The 16,295-nt window shown below is 44.0% G+C and overlaps 1 protein-coding gene across 1 annotated transcript in view; it reads left to right on the forward strand.

Moving 5' to 3' along the window:
• Positions 1-16,295, forward strand: part of EPB41L4B (erythrocyte membrane protein band 4.1 like 4B) — a 123,373-nt gene that overhangs the window by 35,699 nt on the left and 71,379 nt on the right. The window contains exon 16 of the mRNA XM_035895469.1: positions 14,721-14,902. Coding sequence (XP_035751362.1) covers positions 14,721-14,902 — 182 coding nt within the window. The remainder of the gene's footprint in view (positions 1-14,720; positions 14,903-16,295) is intronic.

Raw genomic sequence — 16,295 nt, forward strand, 5'->3', positions numbered from 1 at the left:
ACATACTGATTATATTGATAGCATCCCCCAAAACCATACCTGCTGCTATAAAGGCAAGAATGTTAAAAATGAATCCTTGCTAAAAGGGTGCTGCTGTCTTCTTATTTTTAATGTGATTATGGAAGTGAACTGTACAATCGCATAAAACTACCTACTGATAACTTTCCTCAGAGTGGATTCAAAACCGCAGCGCATGATGGGTACGCTACAAGATGAGGACAATCCAGTGAAACAGCTCTATTTTTTTAAGTTAGACATTTGCAAAGTTGAATGTGTATTTTACCAACCCAGGTCTTTTAAACAGGCTGGGCTGATACTTTGATCACTTGCCGATTTATTTTTTTTTAAAAACTGGAAATCGTAGTGCCATCTTCACTCATGCATTTGTTTTAATTAGGCCTTACATCTGTGGTCTCTGAAGTTGTTGGAATGAATGAATCTTCGTTTGGGGTATTTTAAAAATTAAGTAGTTTTTAACTTGATTTTGATAAATACACATTTATAAACAGCTATAACCATGAATTTTTTCAGAGCAAATTTGATAGCCTGTAACTTTTTGTGAAATATATTTGTTTACAAATGCTATCTTTTAATATTTGTTTTGATCTTTCCTGTATGTGCTAAGTACAAATAAAAATTTTCAATCTTCTTATTCTGGCTATGACGCATTATTTATTTTTGAAAGATTTTGGGGGAGGGTGGAGAAATATGATACACGTTGTACCTGTTTTGCCCTGGAGACACTAATGCTGTGCTGCATCAATGTTTTCAGCGCAGTCTGTAGAGGGGAGGAAAACAATAAAGCAATTGTGCACCGAGACGTGCAAATGCCAGAGTAAGCCTAAGGTGGGTAATCACAGAGGCTCCCCAGGCTGGTCTTCCTCTGTTTCAGCTGCATTTTATTTCGGAAAGGAAGAAAGAGAAACTTTGTCGGAGCCGTTGGAGCAAGAGCTCTGGTTTAGCTGCTGCTCTGAATGCCCTCTGGAGGAGTTTTTTTTGAATACTCGCTTTCAAGTGGAGCGTTGTTGCTTCATGATTCACACACCTACGTTCGTACTACGGTATCCTTCTTGTCATGTAACTTCACTGGCTTCTGTGTGCTTTGTTGTCAGTGTTCCTCCCCTTGCTGTGTCGTTATCTGTGGTGTGGTTTATTGCCAAAGGTGCGCTGAATGAGGGATCTCCCTGACAGATCGCAAGAAAAGACAGCACTGGTCCCTAAGTGTTAAAATGCCTCGTGCAGGAGGTCTGCATGCGGGTGAAGAACAACCTGTGGGACGCGTGTGTTCTGCAGTTTGCGTGTGTCGCCTCGAGGGAGGCACTTGTCGTTCTGCCTCTCTGGCAGAGCTTCTGAAAAAACTGGGCATTGGGTGCTTGCTACGTGTTCGCTTCTTCATCCCACGTCCTCCTTGCTGTCGGCAGAAATCTGTGCCAGCAAAGTCACTGAACAACCAGATAGGTAAGAAGAGCTCCATTTCTCTGTCCTTCCTTGCTCAAAGCTTAGTTGGCTTCTGGTAGCAAATGGGCTGGGATGCAGCTGGGAAGAGGGAGTGTTTCTACCTGTTTCCTCTCTGACCCCAGCATTGACCTGGCTGACCCATGCAGTTTACGTCACCTGAACAAAGGTGCAATCGGGTGCCCCTGCACTGAACTAGGTAATGCAAATAAGTTGCTTTAAATTTAAAAGCACACCGGGCTTTTTCTTTCCTAAAATTAGCACACTTGTTACTTGAAAGTATTGTTTTTAATGAGTGACTAATACAGGCCTTGTGATGTTAGGAATACAGTTTCTTGATTGAAGTGACACAAAATGCTGCAGGTGAAAACCAAATTACATGGGGAGAGAGGAGAAAGGTGTAAAATGGTTAATTCAGCTGTTAAATTTTGTTTAAAATAGCACCTGTGTTTAAAATACTGGGAAAGCTCTGGCAATATAAATCAATACTGCATCCTAGATTCATGCTGCTACGGGAAGCCACTGGTAGTTTATAGATGCACAAACTCAATACAGGGACTTGATAGTCCTAGTATGGGAGTGTTTATACATGGTGCTGAATTATTTTAACTAGGAGTTCCTCGTGAGGAAATGCCACACGATTTTTACCAGGGAGCGTGTTATACAATCATTCTAGGTACAGAGAAATCAACACATTTTGAGTGTGTTCTCAGTATACAGGGAAGTTGTTCTAAAAAAAGCCTTGCAAACTGCCTGAAGGAGGTACCGCCTTCTGAACCCCGATGAAGCACGTTCTCAGGGGCACCTGTTGAGCTGTGCCTGCAGACTTTCCCCACCCTGTTCTGAAGTCTATTGTGCAAGTCTAAAACCTTCTTTTTACAAGTCCAGCGTACACTTAGAAACTCTTCTGTAATCTGTTTACAGGTGATAAACCACTACTCTTGCGTCAGCTTTGGGGGGACAGGGGGCAGTGGGTGTCAGTGCGGTGCTAGGCATCTGAGAAATCGCACTGACCTGAAGTCCTGCAGTCCTGCCTGTGATCGGCTGCGTTCTTCCACGCACTGGAGGATTGCCTGATACATCTTGGCTGAGGGTATCTTCTGATCGTCTCTCTGCGTATCTTCCTCCTGCGTTTAATAAAGCTGGAAACCAGTTCTGCCCCAGCGGAGCTCAGGTCTGGCACTCCGGCTCTGTTCTGGATTTGGATTTGCAGCGGGGGTACATTTGCCCTGTAGTAACTTTGTAATCCTGCATCCTCTCCCCCAGGAACTGATGGGGGAATCAAAAAGCTGGCAATACCACATCTGTAACTTGGGCTCAAATACATCCGTCTTCAGCCCCAGCCAGGCCCTGGCACGCAAATGAATGCCTAATATTGAATGCTGAAATATGATTCTGAAATACCGTATCGAAAGTGTTGGTGCTTCTGGTAAATTGTTTTAGTGTGGGCTTTTTCTTTAAACTTTTGTTTTCAGCTATTTTTCTCCAGCTGATGTGAGTCACAGGCAAAGTGAACAAAGGGATCGGCTTTTGTAATGCATTTCCCAAGCTGGCAGTCGAGGGTTTGCACACTTCAAGAAAAGAATCCACAAGTCCTTCCAGACCCTTTTATTGGGGAACCCATGTGCAAATTGACCAAAAGGAGTATTGCTGTCTCACCTTGTGGGTGGGAGCAAAGCACATATCGTGGCCTTGTGATGTAAAGTGTCGTTTTTCCTTCCTTCTGGATGAGTGTTGCAGAAGACCTCTCTTTGGCCTGCAAGAGAAAGTGTGTTAGAGCTTGCAAGTAATTTTGAAAATGAACTTCAGCTGCCGGCAAGGAGTGAGCTGGGGAATGTCTAAGGGGAAAAAATGAAACTGAGTATATCACCTGCTTCTCAGGCATCAGAGTGGGCTAGGTGGAGCCCTCTGAGGGGGAAGAGGAAGACAGTTCAGTGCCGCAATCTGTTCAGAGGAGGTTTTCCACCAGTTACTCCGGTTTGTGTATCAAGCAGGCAGGCTACTACTACCTAGCCCGAAGGAGAGAAGTTTCGACACACATCCCTCTAACCTGACACACCGGATCTCTGGAAAGACTGTTGGTGATGAGTGGTTTTCCTCTTACTCCACAACGGAAAACGAAGGAAAGCAGACTTGTAGGGGAACGCTGTCGTTGCAGCATTGCTAGTGGTAGCCAAAGAGACTGTTCAAGCCAGACCTGCTACAGACCAGCTGGCATTACCGGACATAAACCAGGAACTATTATTTTCTTAAATTGATCTCAGCATGTGTGTGTTGTACTTTGAAAAAGAACTGATCCATCGCGCCTCTAGCTCCTTTTTGTTAAGACTGTGCTGGCCAAGAATCTCCTTTGAGAGCCAGCTCAAACTCTGCTGGTCGAGCCTAACCAAACTTGTGCCACAGTGTAAGAACCGAGATTTCCAACCATTTCAGAATAAATATTTTTTCCTACTTTACAGTCAAACTGCAAATGCTTGGAAAAACACAGTGCTGTTAGGCGTGCTCCCAAGTTTTTAGTGTTGAAGGACCTGCAGGAAAATCAGTCCTCCTTTCTCAGCAGGCACCAGACACATAGAAAGATGCAACTTTTGGACAAAAACAATACCAGTCAAAGTAGGTAAGAAAAGACATAATGTAGAGGGAGAGACCACACCTTTCCCTTTGTCTCTTGCATTGCAAGAGTACATTGCAAAGCGCTGTGCAATAATGAAGACCTCATTTCGGCTTCCCTTGTACCGTTGTACCTCAAAGTGACTGGCCAAACAGACTTCCTTTCCGAGTGCGTCTGCTGTTGCTCTTGCTGCCGCTGCGTCACAAAAAACAGATGAAAACTTGGTTCAGCCTAGAGTTCCTCCCTTGGTATGAGTCACTTCCAGTAATAAATCCTTTGCAGACTAAATGCTGCTGTCAACTACTTACTAATGACTCTTTCATGGCTGTCCTTTAAAGCGAAACACCTTATTTTCAAACAGTTGGTTTCACAAGTGGTAATCTGAATTTACTTGTAAAGTTCACAAATGGAGCCTCTCTGTGCACTGTCCACGTATTAGTAGGCAGCTACAGAAAATGCAAGCATGTTTGTAATAACTTGCATATTGCTTTTAATTTCAGTGTGTAATAACCTTCAATTTTGAAGTGGAGGAAAAGGTCGTGTTTAAAAAAAATACAGTATCTCCCATCCAGCTTTCCTAAAGATGATGATTTTTTTTTTCAGATAGAGTCTTGGCAGACTTGGCACAGAGGGAAGATTGGTGGAGATGGGAAGTTCCACCAGCCTGATACCTTAGACCCGGGGTTACTTCTTTGTTTTGTGTTTCTGGAATAATGACTTTTTCTTGACTCTGTGGGACTCTACTCCTTTTGGTTGGTGATATCTTATCTTCCATGATCTGTTGCATGTATCTTTTCAGAAGAAATCCAGTTCATTTTCTCTCTGGCAGAAGAAGCATTCATGATGGCTGCCTTAGTCATCATACCTTCTGAGAACTGCCTAATCTTCCAGCTTAAAAATAAGATAAATGTTGAGCTAAGGCTATTGGAAAACATTTGGAAATGCCCCATGGGCTCTGTTTTCAAATTGCCACCACAATTACATTACTACTTTTGATTGGGTTTTGTACTTTTTATCTTCTGCTTGGATTTCCTTTTCCCTTTCCTTTTCCTAGTTGTAGCATGACCTTTAGCTTTAAACTATCAAACAGTAAAACCCACAGCTGATCATATCAAGGATCAAATTAAGCAAGAATGGATGTTTCATATAGGAACAGTTTGGAAAACCTGTAGTTCCTGGCTTAGCAATGTCACAATGTCATATGTTGAAAAACTATAAAAATGGTATTTTTTTTAAATGATGCAATGAAAAACATCCTTTTACTTCCTGAAGTAAATGGTGTTCTTCCCGCATCCTAAAGAAAATGAAAGAAGTAGCCACACCTAATTAGTAGTAGGAAGTACTGATCTAACACAATTTAAACTCCAGATTAGAAGCTAATTATTTATAACTTTTTTCCCCTCCCACTAAACTGATAACAATCTGTGCTGGAATTATAATCACAATGGTTTATCCACCATTACCAATTTCTGCAATTTTGAGAACCTTAAAGAAGCAGAAATACAAAGCATTAATACATCTCCAGTGCTCTCTAAATTGTGTAATGAAGTAGCAATGAACTCAGTAGTTGAACAGATGACAAAGTGGCTGTGTTCATTTTCATCTGTGATAGTGCCCCTGTACTTGGTGCTGGTGAGGCCGCACCTTGAATACTGTGTTCAGTTTTGGGCCCCTCACTACAAGAAAGATGTTGCATTGCTGGAACATGTCCAGAGGAGATAACAAAGCTGGTGAGGGATCTGGAGCACAAGGCTGATGAGGAGCGGCTGAGGGAACTGGGGTTGTTCAGCCTGGAGACGAGGAGGAGGCTGAGGGGAGACCTTATCGCCCTCTGCCACTGCCTGACAGGAGGCTGTAGTGAGGTGGGGGTCGGCCTCTTCTCCCTGGTAGTAGATGATAGGATGAGGGGGAATGGTTTGAAGCTGCTCCAGGGCAGGTTTAGGCTAGACATTAGGAGAAACTTCTTCACCGAAAGGGTTGTCAGGCTCTGGAATGGGCTGCCCAGGGAGGTGGTCGAGTCCCCATCCCTGGAGGTATTTGAAAGAAGGATAGATGAGGTGCTTAGGGACATGGTTTAGTGGTGGGATGGCAGGGTTAGGTTAAAGGTTGGACTCGATGATCCCAAAGGTCTTTTCCAACCAAAGTGATTCTATGATTCTATGATCTCCAGGGGCCAAGCCCCTGAATGTTGAGGCCTTGTCGGCAGGCAGGAGGGCCAGCATCTTGGTGTCTCCAGGCTGAGTCTTTCTCATCAGTAGGAGTACAGGAAGGAAGGAGGAGCTCAGGAAAAAAAAAAATGGGCCAGAGAAACAAAAAGCACAAGTAGAGGGTTTAGGAGAAGCAGAGTTTACAGTGGAACGTGCAATGGGAGGAACTGGAAAAGGAAAAGCAATGAAGTCTGCTAGAGACTGGGAATGGAGAAGAGAAATGAAGGAGGCAAGGGAGCGTTGAGGCTTCAGCGTCTGCAGCAGCTGGAGCTCATTGAATCAATAAGCAAAGTTGATCGGCAGCAAGGCTTCAAGGAACTTGAATGTAAAACTGGATAGCGCTGCTGTATCAAAATTTTGAGTCCAAGAGGGCTCTGTTTGTTACTTATTTACAGCTTCTACTGTTGTATTGAATGTGTCTCATTCTCGATTTCTGACTTAAAAGCGATTTTCAGACTTTTTTTTTAATGATGAATCGAACAGTTTCTTGCTGTAACTGGGATGAGTTGCCCAAGTGTAACAGTGAGAACAGAGGTAGGACAAGTTGCAGGTTTGTAAATAAGGAAGCCCTTGCTGTGCTGAGTGATTGATTTTGTGTTGCTTTTACCTGTTAATACTGTCTTCTGAGCAACTAAGCGAAAGATTCTGCCCTGCCTTGATAGAGTTTTTACTTGCTGCACACTGTACCTCTTCAGTGGCTTTACTGGTAATGTGTTAAAAGGGTAAAAATCTATAACCTAAACTATAGTTATTTATATGGCAATGGTGTCAGGTACGTTCACGCTGGACTTAGAGTTATGGCAAACTATTGAAAATTCAGAAGGCCGCATACTTCTTTGTAGGGCATTAGCAACATTCAGAATCGGAATAATTTAAAAGCATGAAACTTCCACAGTTTGATACGTTTCTTTAACAACATGGTATTTTCAAGGAACTTCAGTCTTTTAGGGACAGAGACAGAAAGGAGATTTTGTAAGAGGGGAGCATGTTGTTAAGGGAAGCCAAATCCAGTGGATTAGGTTTAAGGATAAAGTGATTTCACCTTCCGAATCTGAGTCCAGCCCATAGGGATGCTGAGGATGTATTCCAGAGATGTAAATCCACACAGAGCACACGTTCAGCCAGCCATGCGGAGCGGAGGAGGTGGAGAGCAGTGCCCTTACCAGCACCCACAGGCACAAACAGCAGCACGCAAACATGGGGCTGCACGGAGAGCTCAATCCTGTACGCATACCACCCCCACTAAAGTGGGGCTAAAGTTAAGAAGATGGCCTAGACTGCAATGATTGGGGCTCAACCAGCCGAGCATACTGACCAGCAGCTTGCTTGGGTGCAGCTGGTCCCTTTTCTCCCCCTCCTCTCCATTTTCCCATGCTTGTTCTTCCGTGATGCGCACAGATTGTCCCATTCCCTTCCTTCCCCTGTCTCCTCTGTTACCCTGCTTTTTCCATGTGTTGATCCCAGTTTTGCTAAGTCCATACTCAAACTTCCCAAGGCTACCTAGGTAGTTTGGACCTCACATGGTTTTGCTGATACAGAATCACAGAATTATTTGGTTGGAAAAGACCTTTAAGATTAGTCCAAGCATACCTGTCCACTACTAAACCACAGAATCATAGAATGTTTTGGGTTGGAAGGGACCTTTACAGGTCACCTAGTCCAACTCCCCTGCAGTCAGCAGGGACATCTTTAACTAGATCAGGTTGCTCAGAGCCGCATCCAACCTGGCCTTGAATGTTTCCATGTCCCTAAGCACCTCATCTTACCCATCTTTTAAACACTTACAGGGATGGTGACTCGACCACTTCCCTCGGCAGCCCGTTCCAGTGCCTGATAACCCTTGCAGTGAAGAAATTCTTCCTAAATGTCCGATCTAAACCTCTCCTGCCTGCTTCTCGGTCTCCGTGCTTTGGCTTTGGTGGGTGCATGATACTGAGGAAGGGGGGAGACAGAAGGATGTGCTTAGCTGGGAGGACCTGACTTATGTGGTGGGTTAAGTGGTGGAAAAGGCTGTAGCATGGTTAGCAGCCTGAGATCAGCGGCAGGCGGTCTCAGTGGCTTAAGTTGCTCGTTTGGTTTTGCTCCTATTTTAACCTGAGTTAGCTTGCTTGGATTAGCCACCCCAAGTTGTTTAGCCACCCCAAGTTGTTTTACTCCCCAAGGCCAGGCATACATTGCCTGCCTGTGACTGAAAGGGGAAGGCAGCACTGACCTGGGGGAAGATTTCATCTGTCTTAGAAAATTTTGTGCCTGCTTTTCAGTGTTTTTCTCATCTGCAAGGACATCTGGGACAATGAATTTTTTTGACAGGTGATTAAATATCATTAGCTATCGTTATCGTTAATTAAAACCATTTGTAAATGAAGAAAAGCAAGTTTAGTTCCCCAGTGGGCATATTTTGCATGACAGTTTTGCAAGGCAGTATTTTTTTAATGATCTTTATGTAGATAAGGTGAAATCTGTGAGGACAATGGCTTTGTCGAGTTGAGATTCGTTTCTTGGTGTTTTATTAGAACATGCTTTGCCGCAGGCTCTGTTCTTCTTGTGGAGAATTTGAGATTACTCCTGCTTCAAAACTTAGTTCAGCATCTTCTAATGCGGGAAGCTGCTGCATATACTTTCATCTCCTACAGGAGAAATTCGCCCTGCTCCCATTGCCATTTCTGAACACCCACTTCCCCGTCACCATTTTCTCCTTTCTTCCAAGGTTGGTTTGTCTGGCTGGGAGAAGGCTTCTGGCTGCCCGCTCTGCGTTCTGAGGCATCCCTCGGAATGGAACAGTCGGGGATTGCTGATCATCCTTGGCAGCGGGGAGAGGAATCTGCAACACATCTTCCCAGGCCTTCCCTAAGGGAAGCAAATGGGCTAGTGCTCCTGTCATCTGGTGGTGTCAGGGCAGAGCATGGGAGTGTAACAGCACTGTCAGCTCTAGTTACGCTTCTCACAGTTTAGGAAGCTGGTTCTTGGCCAGCAAAGAGGTCTGGGTTGCATGCTGCAGGAAAAAAAAAACAACATAGGTTTGTTTTTAGTGATCCCAATCCTCCTTTACTTAGGAACACTTTTTGCTTTTCTGTGTCCCAGTCCTTGGCTGCAAAAATGAAACTTCATCTTCTCTCTTTTATAAGCATTCCTCCTGCCGTGGTCTGAGTTCCCTTCTTGTATAACGCTGGGTCCTCTCATAGTCTGTTGCTTCAACCCAATGGTTCTGGCACAGAACACCACATTCCTCCTATCCCCCCATTTCCTCTTCAGTCCTCTCTACAGGGAAATGTCCAGGGTGTGCAAAATTCCTAGGCTCTCTGTGCCACTTTACATGCTCTAGCAACATGACGGGTGTGTGAGATTCTAAACGTAATTAAAGCAAGTTTGGCTAAAAATTCAGTTGGGTTTGTTGTTTGGGGTTTTTTTAACTTCTTTCAAAGCATAGGCAGGGAATAAACCTGAAGTCTTTTATTTTTTTTTTTTTTTTTCTTCTTCCTAAAGGAAGAGACTAAGCCCAAAAAATGAATGTTTGGCTTAACATAGCTGTTAAGGCTCATCGCCTCGGCTGCCACACTGAAGCTTCACATGCATTGGCTGCTTTTGTTAGACTTCTGAGAGTCTCTCCTCCATGCATACACACTAATACACGTATATGATAACACAGACTTCAATAGTTCCACTGACTTCCATTTGGGAGCACATCTAAAGCCCATTTTGATGTTGGAGAAGGTATTGTTAATGCTACAGCGGCGGGTGAAATGTCTCATATTAGGGGGTGAAATGGTTGAGGGAGCCTCCCAACACATTAAGCCCAAAGCCTGCAGTGTGGATTGGAGCTGCTGAAAGCTGCACAAATCACCGTCAGGCTTACTCTGACCTGCAAATGGGGGAGGATGGAGAATTGGGTTGTGGAGATGTTTGTGTGAAGTTTGAGGGTTTTTAGATGTTAGAAAATTGCAGTGGTTTGGTGCAGAAGCAGCATTCAAAGCAAAGAATAAAGGTGGGTGGGATAATTGTTGAAGGTTATTTATCACAACCAGACCTAGAAGCCTGGGATTGCTTTAAACCACTGTTCAGCTATAGCAGGGAGGGTCTAAACGCAGTGCAGAGTCATCCAAGAGGCACGATAACTTGAGCCTGCTTTCTGCTATTGCCCCACCGGACTCCCCAAGGAGGGGGGAGAAGAGAGCCCCATGGTTTGCTCTCCAAGTATAACTTCAGACAGGTGGGAGATGCCTACAAGAAGAGTGTGGAAGAAGGGGGCACAGACAGGGTGCAGGAGTGAGCCTGCTCTGGGACACAGCTGAAAGGTGTTGATGCAGGCCTACACAGTTATGTTCTACAGGAGAATGAGGATGGCAGCTGGGAGGGTGCCACAGAAAGGCGGTGACTTTAAAAAAATCTCTTGTCGCTCACAGGTTACACCTAAATTGGAACCCCCATCACACCAGGCCTGTCCTGGATGAGAGAAAAGTCATCCAGTTTATGATCTTAGCACATGAGGAAGCATGGGATGCAGCTCAGGAGGAATGATAGTATGGTTGTACTGTTAGGTAGTAGTAACCTGCTTCACAGCTGAGTTTGGGGGGAGTGGGGGGGCTGGAAACCTGGCCAGTTTAGGAAAGGATCTGGTGTTCCTGAGGATCAGAAGTTGAACATGAGTCAAGAACCCCAGGCTGTTTAGGAAAAAGTGAATGCCATGTTCCAGCATATAAAGAGGAGTAGATCCCATAGGATGTGGGAAGCAATCCTTCCTTTTTGCAATGCATTTGCATTTGCAAGGCCTCAGCTGGAGTGGGGTGCCCATGTTGGAGGCAGAGCAGGGGCAGCTGGGCAGACGGGGATGGCAGAACACATCAGAGCTGTAGGAAATGTGTGACCTGTGAGGGGCAACTGGAGAATTCAGAGCTTAAGGGAGATGTGAAGAGCGATTTTCAAAAACACAGGTTTCTGTAGCAAGAAATAACCTGTTCACTGTGTCTGTGATGGCTGGGAGAGGAAATAGCAGGCTTAAATTGCGGTAAAGGAGGCAGGGTAAACAAAGTGTAGGCACGGTGAGACACTGAAATTGATGGCACAAGGAGGTGATGAAGTCTGCTGCTGAACATGTTGAAGATTCAGTTCAGCCGATCAGTTGGAGTAATACAGGCCTGCTTAGTTCAGTTTTGAGGGGAGAGGTGGATAATTCAGTCTTTCAAATGCCTATCTGTTCCCCATTTTTCTATGATCTCCTAACGCTGCAATATGTGTGAGTTGTACACTGGTGGCACGGTTTGGTAAGGCAGCAGGTGGCTGGTACAGATGAAATGTAAGAATGTCAAGTGAAAATAGCTTTTAAAGCAAAGGATGAGGAATATGAAATTGGGATAGAGGACTAGTAATGTAAATAAAACTTTAAAAATTGAACAAGTCATCAGAAGGCACATGTTACTTGCCCTGTTCCTCAATATGCTGCTTTTTTGGTCAGAGGAAAGTAATTATGTGAGTTTGAGGCTAAAGGCAATACCAAGTGTCTTGTGAACTTTGAGTGGCTTATCTGAAGGTTCAGCCTCCGGTAACTGAATCCTCAGGAGTGCTTTGCCTGAGAGAACGACAGAGAAAGAAGAAATGTTTCCTTCCTTTACAGAATAGCCTGTAGGGCCTTGCCCCAGTTTCCTTGAAGAACAGGACTTGGTTGTATAGAAAGCAGCTGGAGCTTGTTGAGAAAACTACACAGGTAACTAATAGAGGAAAAAGAGGAAACCTGCAGGACAGCCACTTGACTGTTAAAAGGTAAAACAAAGGTGTAATGTTGGCATACTAGGAGGGGCAAAAGTCAACTGCAAGAGAAAGGATGAAAACTGGTACCTGTCCATGTATGCACATAATCTGAGAGAAATAAATGAAAAACATGATATATAATAATAATGATGCTATCTTGCAGTAACTGCACTAAGACGTCCAGTGTGCCCCTAAATTATATAGTGGAGAGCACACAGAAAGGGGATTTGGACTACTCATGATATTTTTGTTTGGGTACTGTCAAGTCTTCTAGTAGACTGGCTCTGGGGCTGCTGCAAGCCCTGTTGCTTATGTTCAGTAACTCATCAGTCCAGTAGTGAGGGTATGGGTCTTCCTCAGCCCAACCCCATATCCGTCAAGAGGTGCAAGAGTTGACTGACCACTGAGATGAGTTTGCCTGTTAATTGCTGTCAGCCCTGGAAGGGTGCAGATGACTGCAGCCTTTTAAATGGGCCAGCAGTTTCAACATGGGATTTCTCATCAGAGTGCGCAGCCTGGGTATTGACATCCTGACTGGAGCTTTGTGACTTGCTGTCCTCAAGGACTTCAGTGCACACCTGAACATCAGCGGTGCTAGGCCAGCTCTTTACTTCTTTGAAGTAATGGTCTTCCTGCATTTTACGTGGTGTGAGCGCTCCTCTCTGGACAGTCTAGAGAACTTGGTGCACGTTCAACCTCATGCCAGAGGGGTTTTGGCTCATTCAGTTGCTTAGCTCATTCCCTTTTTAGGGTGGAAACTACCTCATGCCCATGGCAATATGAGGTTGTAAGGATCTGGTGTGATTTCATTCATTTTGAAAAGACCCGTCGGAAATCTGCTAAGCCAGCCTGCCAGCGGGTGAAATGAAAGAAATTCCCAAGCACGTGGGGTTTTGTGTCTTGAAAAAAAATTGAATCATAGACCAAAAAAAATGATGTGCTGAGGCTCCAGCCTCAAACTGGTCTTATTCCCAATAAGGGTTTTAACTGCGTGAACAAAACCAGCTATCCTCTCAGTCAAAAAAATGTCACTTCCATCCAAGGTGCTTGAAGGGAGAGCGCAGGAGAGCTGTTACAATTCGCGCGCAGTCTCATTAGCCTTTACCATTTTCCCCCAGTAGGCACGTGCTTGATTTGATTATAACAATGAAAATACAGAGCAGCTTCAAAAGACAGACCAGTCCTGGACTATCTGAACTCACCAAGGCTGTCCCCTGTGGATCAGACCCCAGTTTGTACTGTTTTCTTAAGGCAAATAAGACATCAGAAGTGCCTTTATTGGCAGTCGTTGCTACATGCCGGGAGCCTGCCAAGATTAATATACAAAACATTCCCCTCCCCACCTCCTGCTTTCAAAAAAGTAACCAGCATAAAAGTGTTATTCAATTACTACCCAGTCAGAAACCTCATGTTGTCAGAAGTTGTTACTAAGACGACGGTGGTTATTAATGATGTACCAAGTTGCATGCTTCAACATATCTTTGGAAATGATACAGATGTGTTTATTTGCAGATGACTGGTTAATTTTGCTTTGAATCAGTAAGTAATCTGCAGAGAACATATGTAGCAAGTAGCTAGGTATAATTTATTCATTGTTCCTTTAATCATTCTGTTTGTCTTTATTCCATATTGTCAGGTTTTCAGCTGCTATTAGTAATAAAAGCAAACTGAAAACCCGTGCAGCTGAAGATACAATTTTTTCAGCATTTTTCAAATGGGCAGGGGATTCATCTTTCCTTGGAATGAAATGATTTACTGCAACTACTGTCTAATGCAATACTATAAAATAAGTTAAAACCTTATAAAAATTTTAAGCACTCCTCTGAGGAAAGTGCATTCAAGTAATTTGCAGTATCTATGTAGCATTATCTCAGTCTTTTTTTGGTTGCTGGCATGGAGAGAAAATATCATCTCTAGAAATTCATCATCATGTCAAACAATAAACTGAAGCAGCATCAGTTAAACCTATTGAAGAAGATCAACGCTGTCATTTGACACCTCTGAGTTAGAGATGATGAATTAAAATTTCAGCATATCTCCATTTCTCCATATATTGTAGACTGACAACAGTTTATCTCCTAACTAAATGTATGCAAAAAAAACCCCAGTTAGTTTACCATCACAGCTATGATTCCTTTTTCACCAAGTGCTATTTTGTATGTTGTTACCTGTAAAACGTTTTATTTCCAATGGGATCTTTCTCCATTTTTTCCCAAGTCACAGGTTTTTTCATACAGCTATTTTGCACCGTAAATTTGGAGGCCTGAACTTTCTCAGGAATGTATGTTATTCTGGGACTGTTCCTTGGTCTGCTTTTCCAACAATTTCACTTTAAAGGAGTTATTGTTTGCTGCCTGAGCAATTTCCCAGGTGAAGTTGCAAATTCCTGCAGGACAAATTTTGATGTTTTTGAGACTTGTATTCCATAAGTCAGTCAGAATTTGACTCGATGTAAGAGTCTAGCAGGGATTGTGTGGTGTGTAAAATCAAAAATAAATCTGATGTTAAAGTCATGCCAAACAAGCAGAGGCATCCATTTTCCTCACCGTATGAGTCTCCTGTTAATAGAAAACTGTAAAGATTTGGGATATACCTTTACAAAAAATCTATGCATTTTTTCCCGAGAAAGTTTGCTCTCTGTCTCTCCAAAAGTACAATTTGTCCTACTGTTTACTGCTCTAATTTGAACTGAATTTATTTTGTAGTTATCCCTTGAACAACAGTGATCTGCATCAGTTCAACATTGAGGAGAATGGTGGAGCACCATATACTACAAAAATGCCTGCAAGGCACCACCACCACCACCGTCATCACCACCACCACGCGAATTATGGCGCCCTTGCTCCCGACAGCAAAGACATTGTTTCTGGAGTTCCAAACCCAAACAGTAAGTCCACTGCAGTGAGTGCTATTTCAGTAACTGCACTGCTTTCAGATTTGTCTCTGGCAAGAAGGGAAAGGAAAGGAAAGGAAAACAACAAGCATTTCAGTTTTTCTTCTCGAAGAACATGCTCCCTGTTATTATTTGCCAGCTTTGTAGTATGTGCAAATGAGACAAGATTTGCAATTTCCTGGCTTTGCTACGGGGTTGTGGGATTTGGTGTTAGATTGGTGTTCCATAGCTGAACAAATACTCAATTAGTCACAGATACTGAGTCTCTAGCCACTTGGCACAGGCTATTTTTTTCACTGTTACTATTTATTTGTATAGTTTCACAAGCTGGCATTGTCTTTTCTGATCTGCCCAACTGGCCTTTAGCCCTCATTGTTTGGATCTCACTCTCGCTTTCATGTCTGGGCATAAATAAGAGAAATTTCGGAGCACTGGACAAACAGCATCTTGCTCTTAGTTTGGGTAATGGGAACAATTCCTGCTCAGCCCTACCTGCCATGACGGGAGTACGCTTGCTTGCTCGGGGGAGAAATTCTTGGCTTGTAGAAAGCAAAGAGGAGAGAAGCCTGTCTGTTCCTGATGCAACCTCGGAGAGTGTGGGTGTCAGTCTCTGCTGCTGAACTTGTACGCGCTTTTTAAGGGTACATAGCTTGGCCGAGTGTTTGTAGGTTTACATGGGAACTGGAAGAGAAACATCCCAGCCATTGAGCAATCCCACTCCTTGCACTCCAAATTTATAATCTCTGCAGTGTGTGAGATGCTGAAGCTGTGTAAGAATTTCAGAAGATGGGCAAAACAAGGTATCATCTATTAATTTCCTTGCCTCAAGGGGACAGTAAGTTCTTCCTTTTGCCCGGTTTTTGCCTTTATAATTGTAAGTCACCCTGAGATAGTGGTCCAGTATGGAAACTTCCAGCCTGGGCAGTTAATCTGACAGCTTTCAAGTTCCTGAAACCAGGATCTTGTAACGGCTGGTGCTGGGTGACCTTGACCGTAGGCTGTCCCAGATCAGCAGTAATGCACAGGCACTTCAATCAGATTTTGTTTCAGAAACCCAGAAAGATTTTCTTTCCATTTTCTTTCCCAAGGAGAGGGGGATAGCAGTTTCTAGGGGGGAAGCTCAAGAAATGAAATGCGAGGCATTGTAGACGTTTAAGGAAGGAATACGAAGCAGCAATACGAATTGCTTGCTGGGGCTTCCAACGAAGCTTCTCCCTTGGGAGCAGCCTCCAGGAGACGTGCTGTGCTCCTCTGTACCCAAGATGGGTACCCACCTTGGCCCGTGGTCTGCAGCAGCCGGTGCTGGCCAGGAGAGGGGTGCAGACCCCCCCACTGGGGAGCTGCTGGTGGGCAGCTCGCCCTGGCCACACACCTGCAGGGCTTCGGC

The sequence above is a fragment of the Egretta garzetta genome, unplaced genomic scaffold, assembly GCF_000687185.1.
Source record: "Egretta garzetta isolate BGI_Z169 unplaced genomic scaffold, ASM68718v1 scaffold405, whole genome shotgun sequence".
In the NCBI taxonomy this organism is placed as follows: domain Eukaryota; kingdom Metazoa; phylum Chordata; class Aves; order Pelecaniformes; family Ardeidae; genus Egretta; species Egretta garzetta.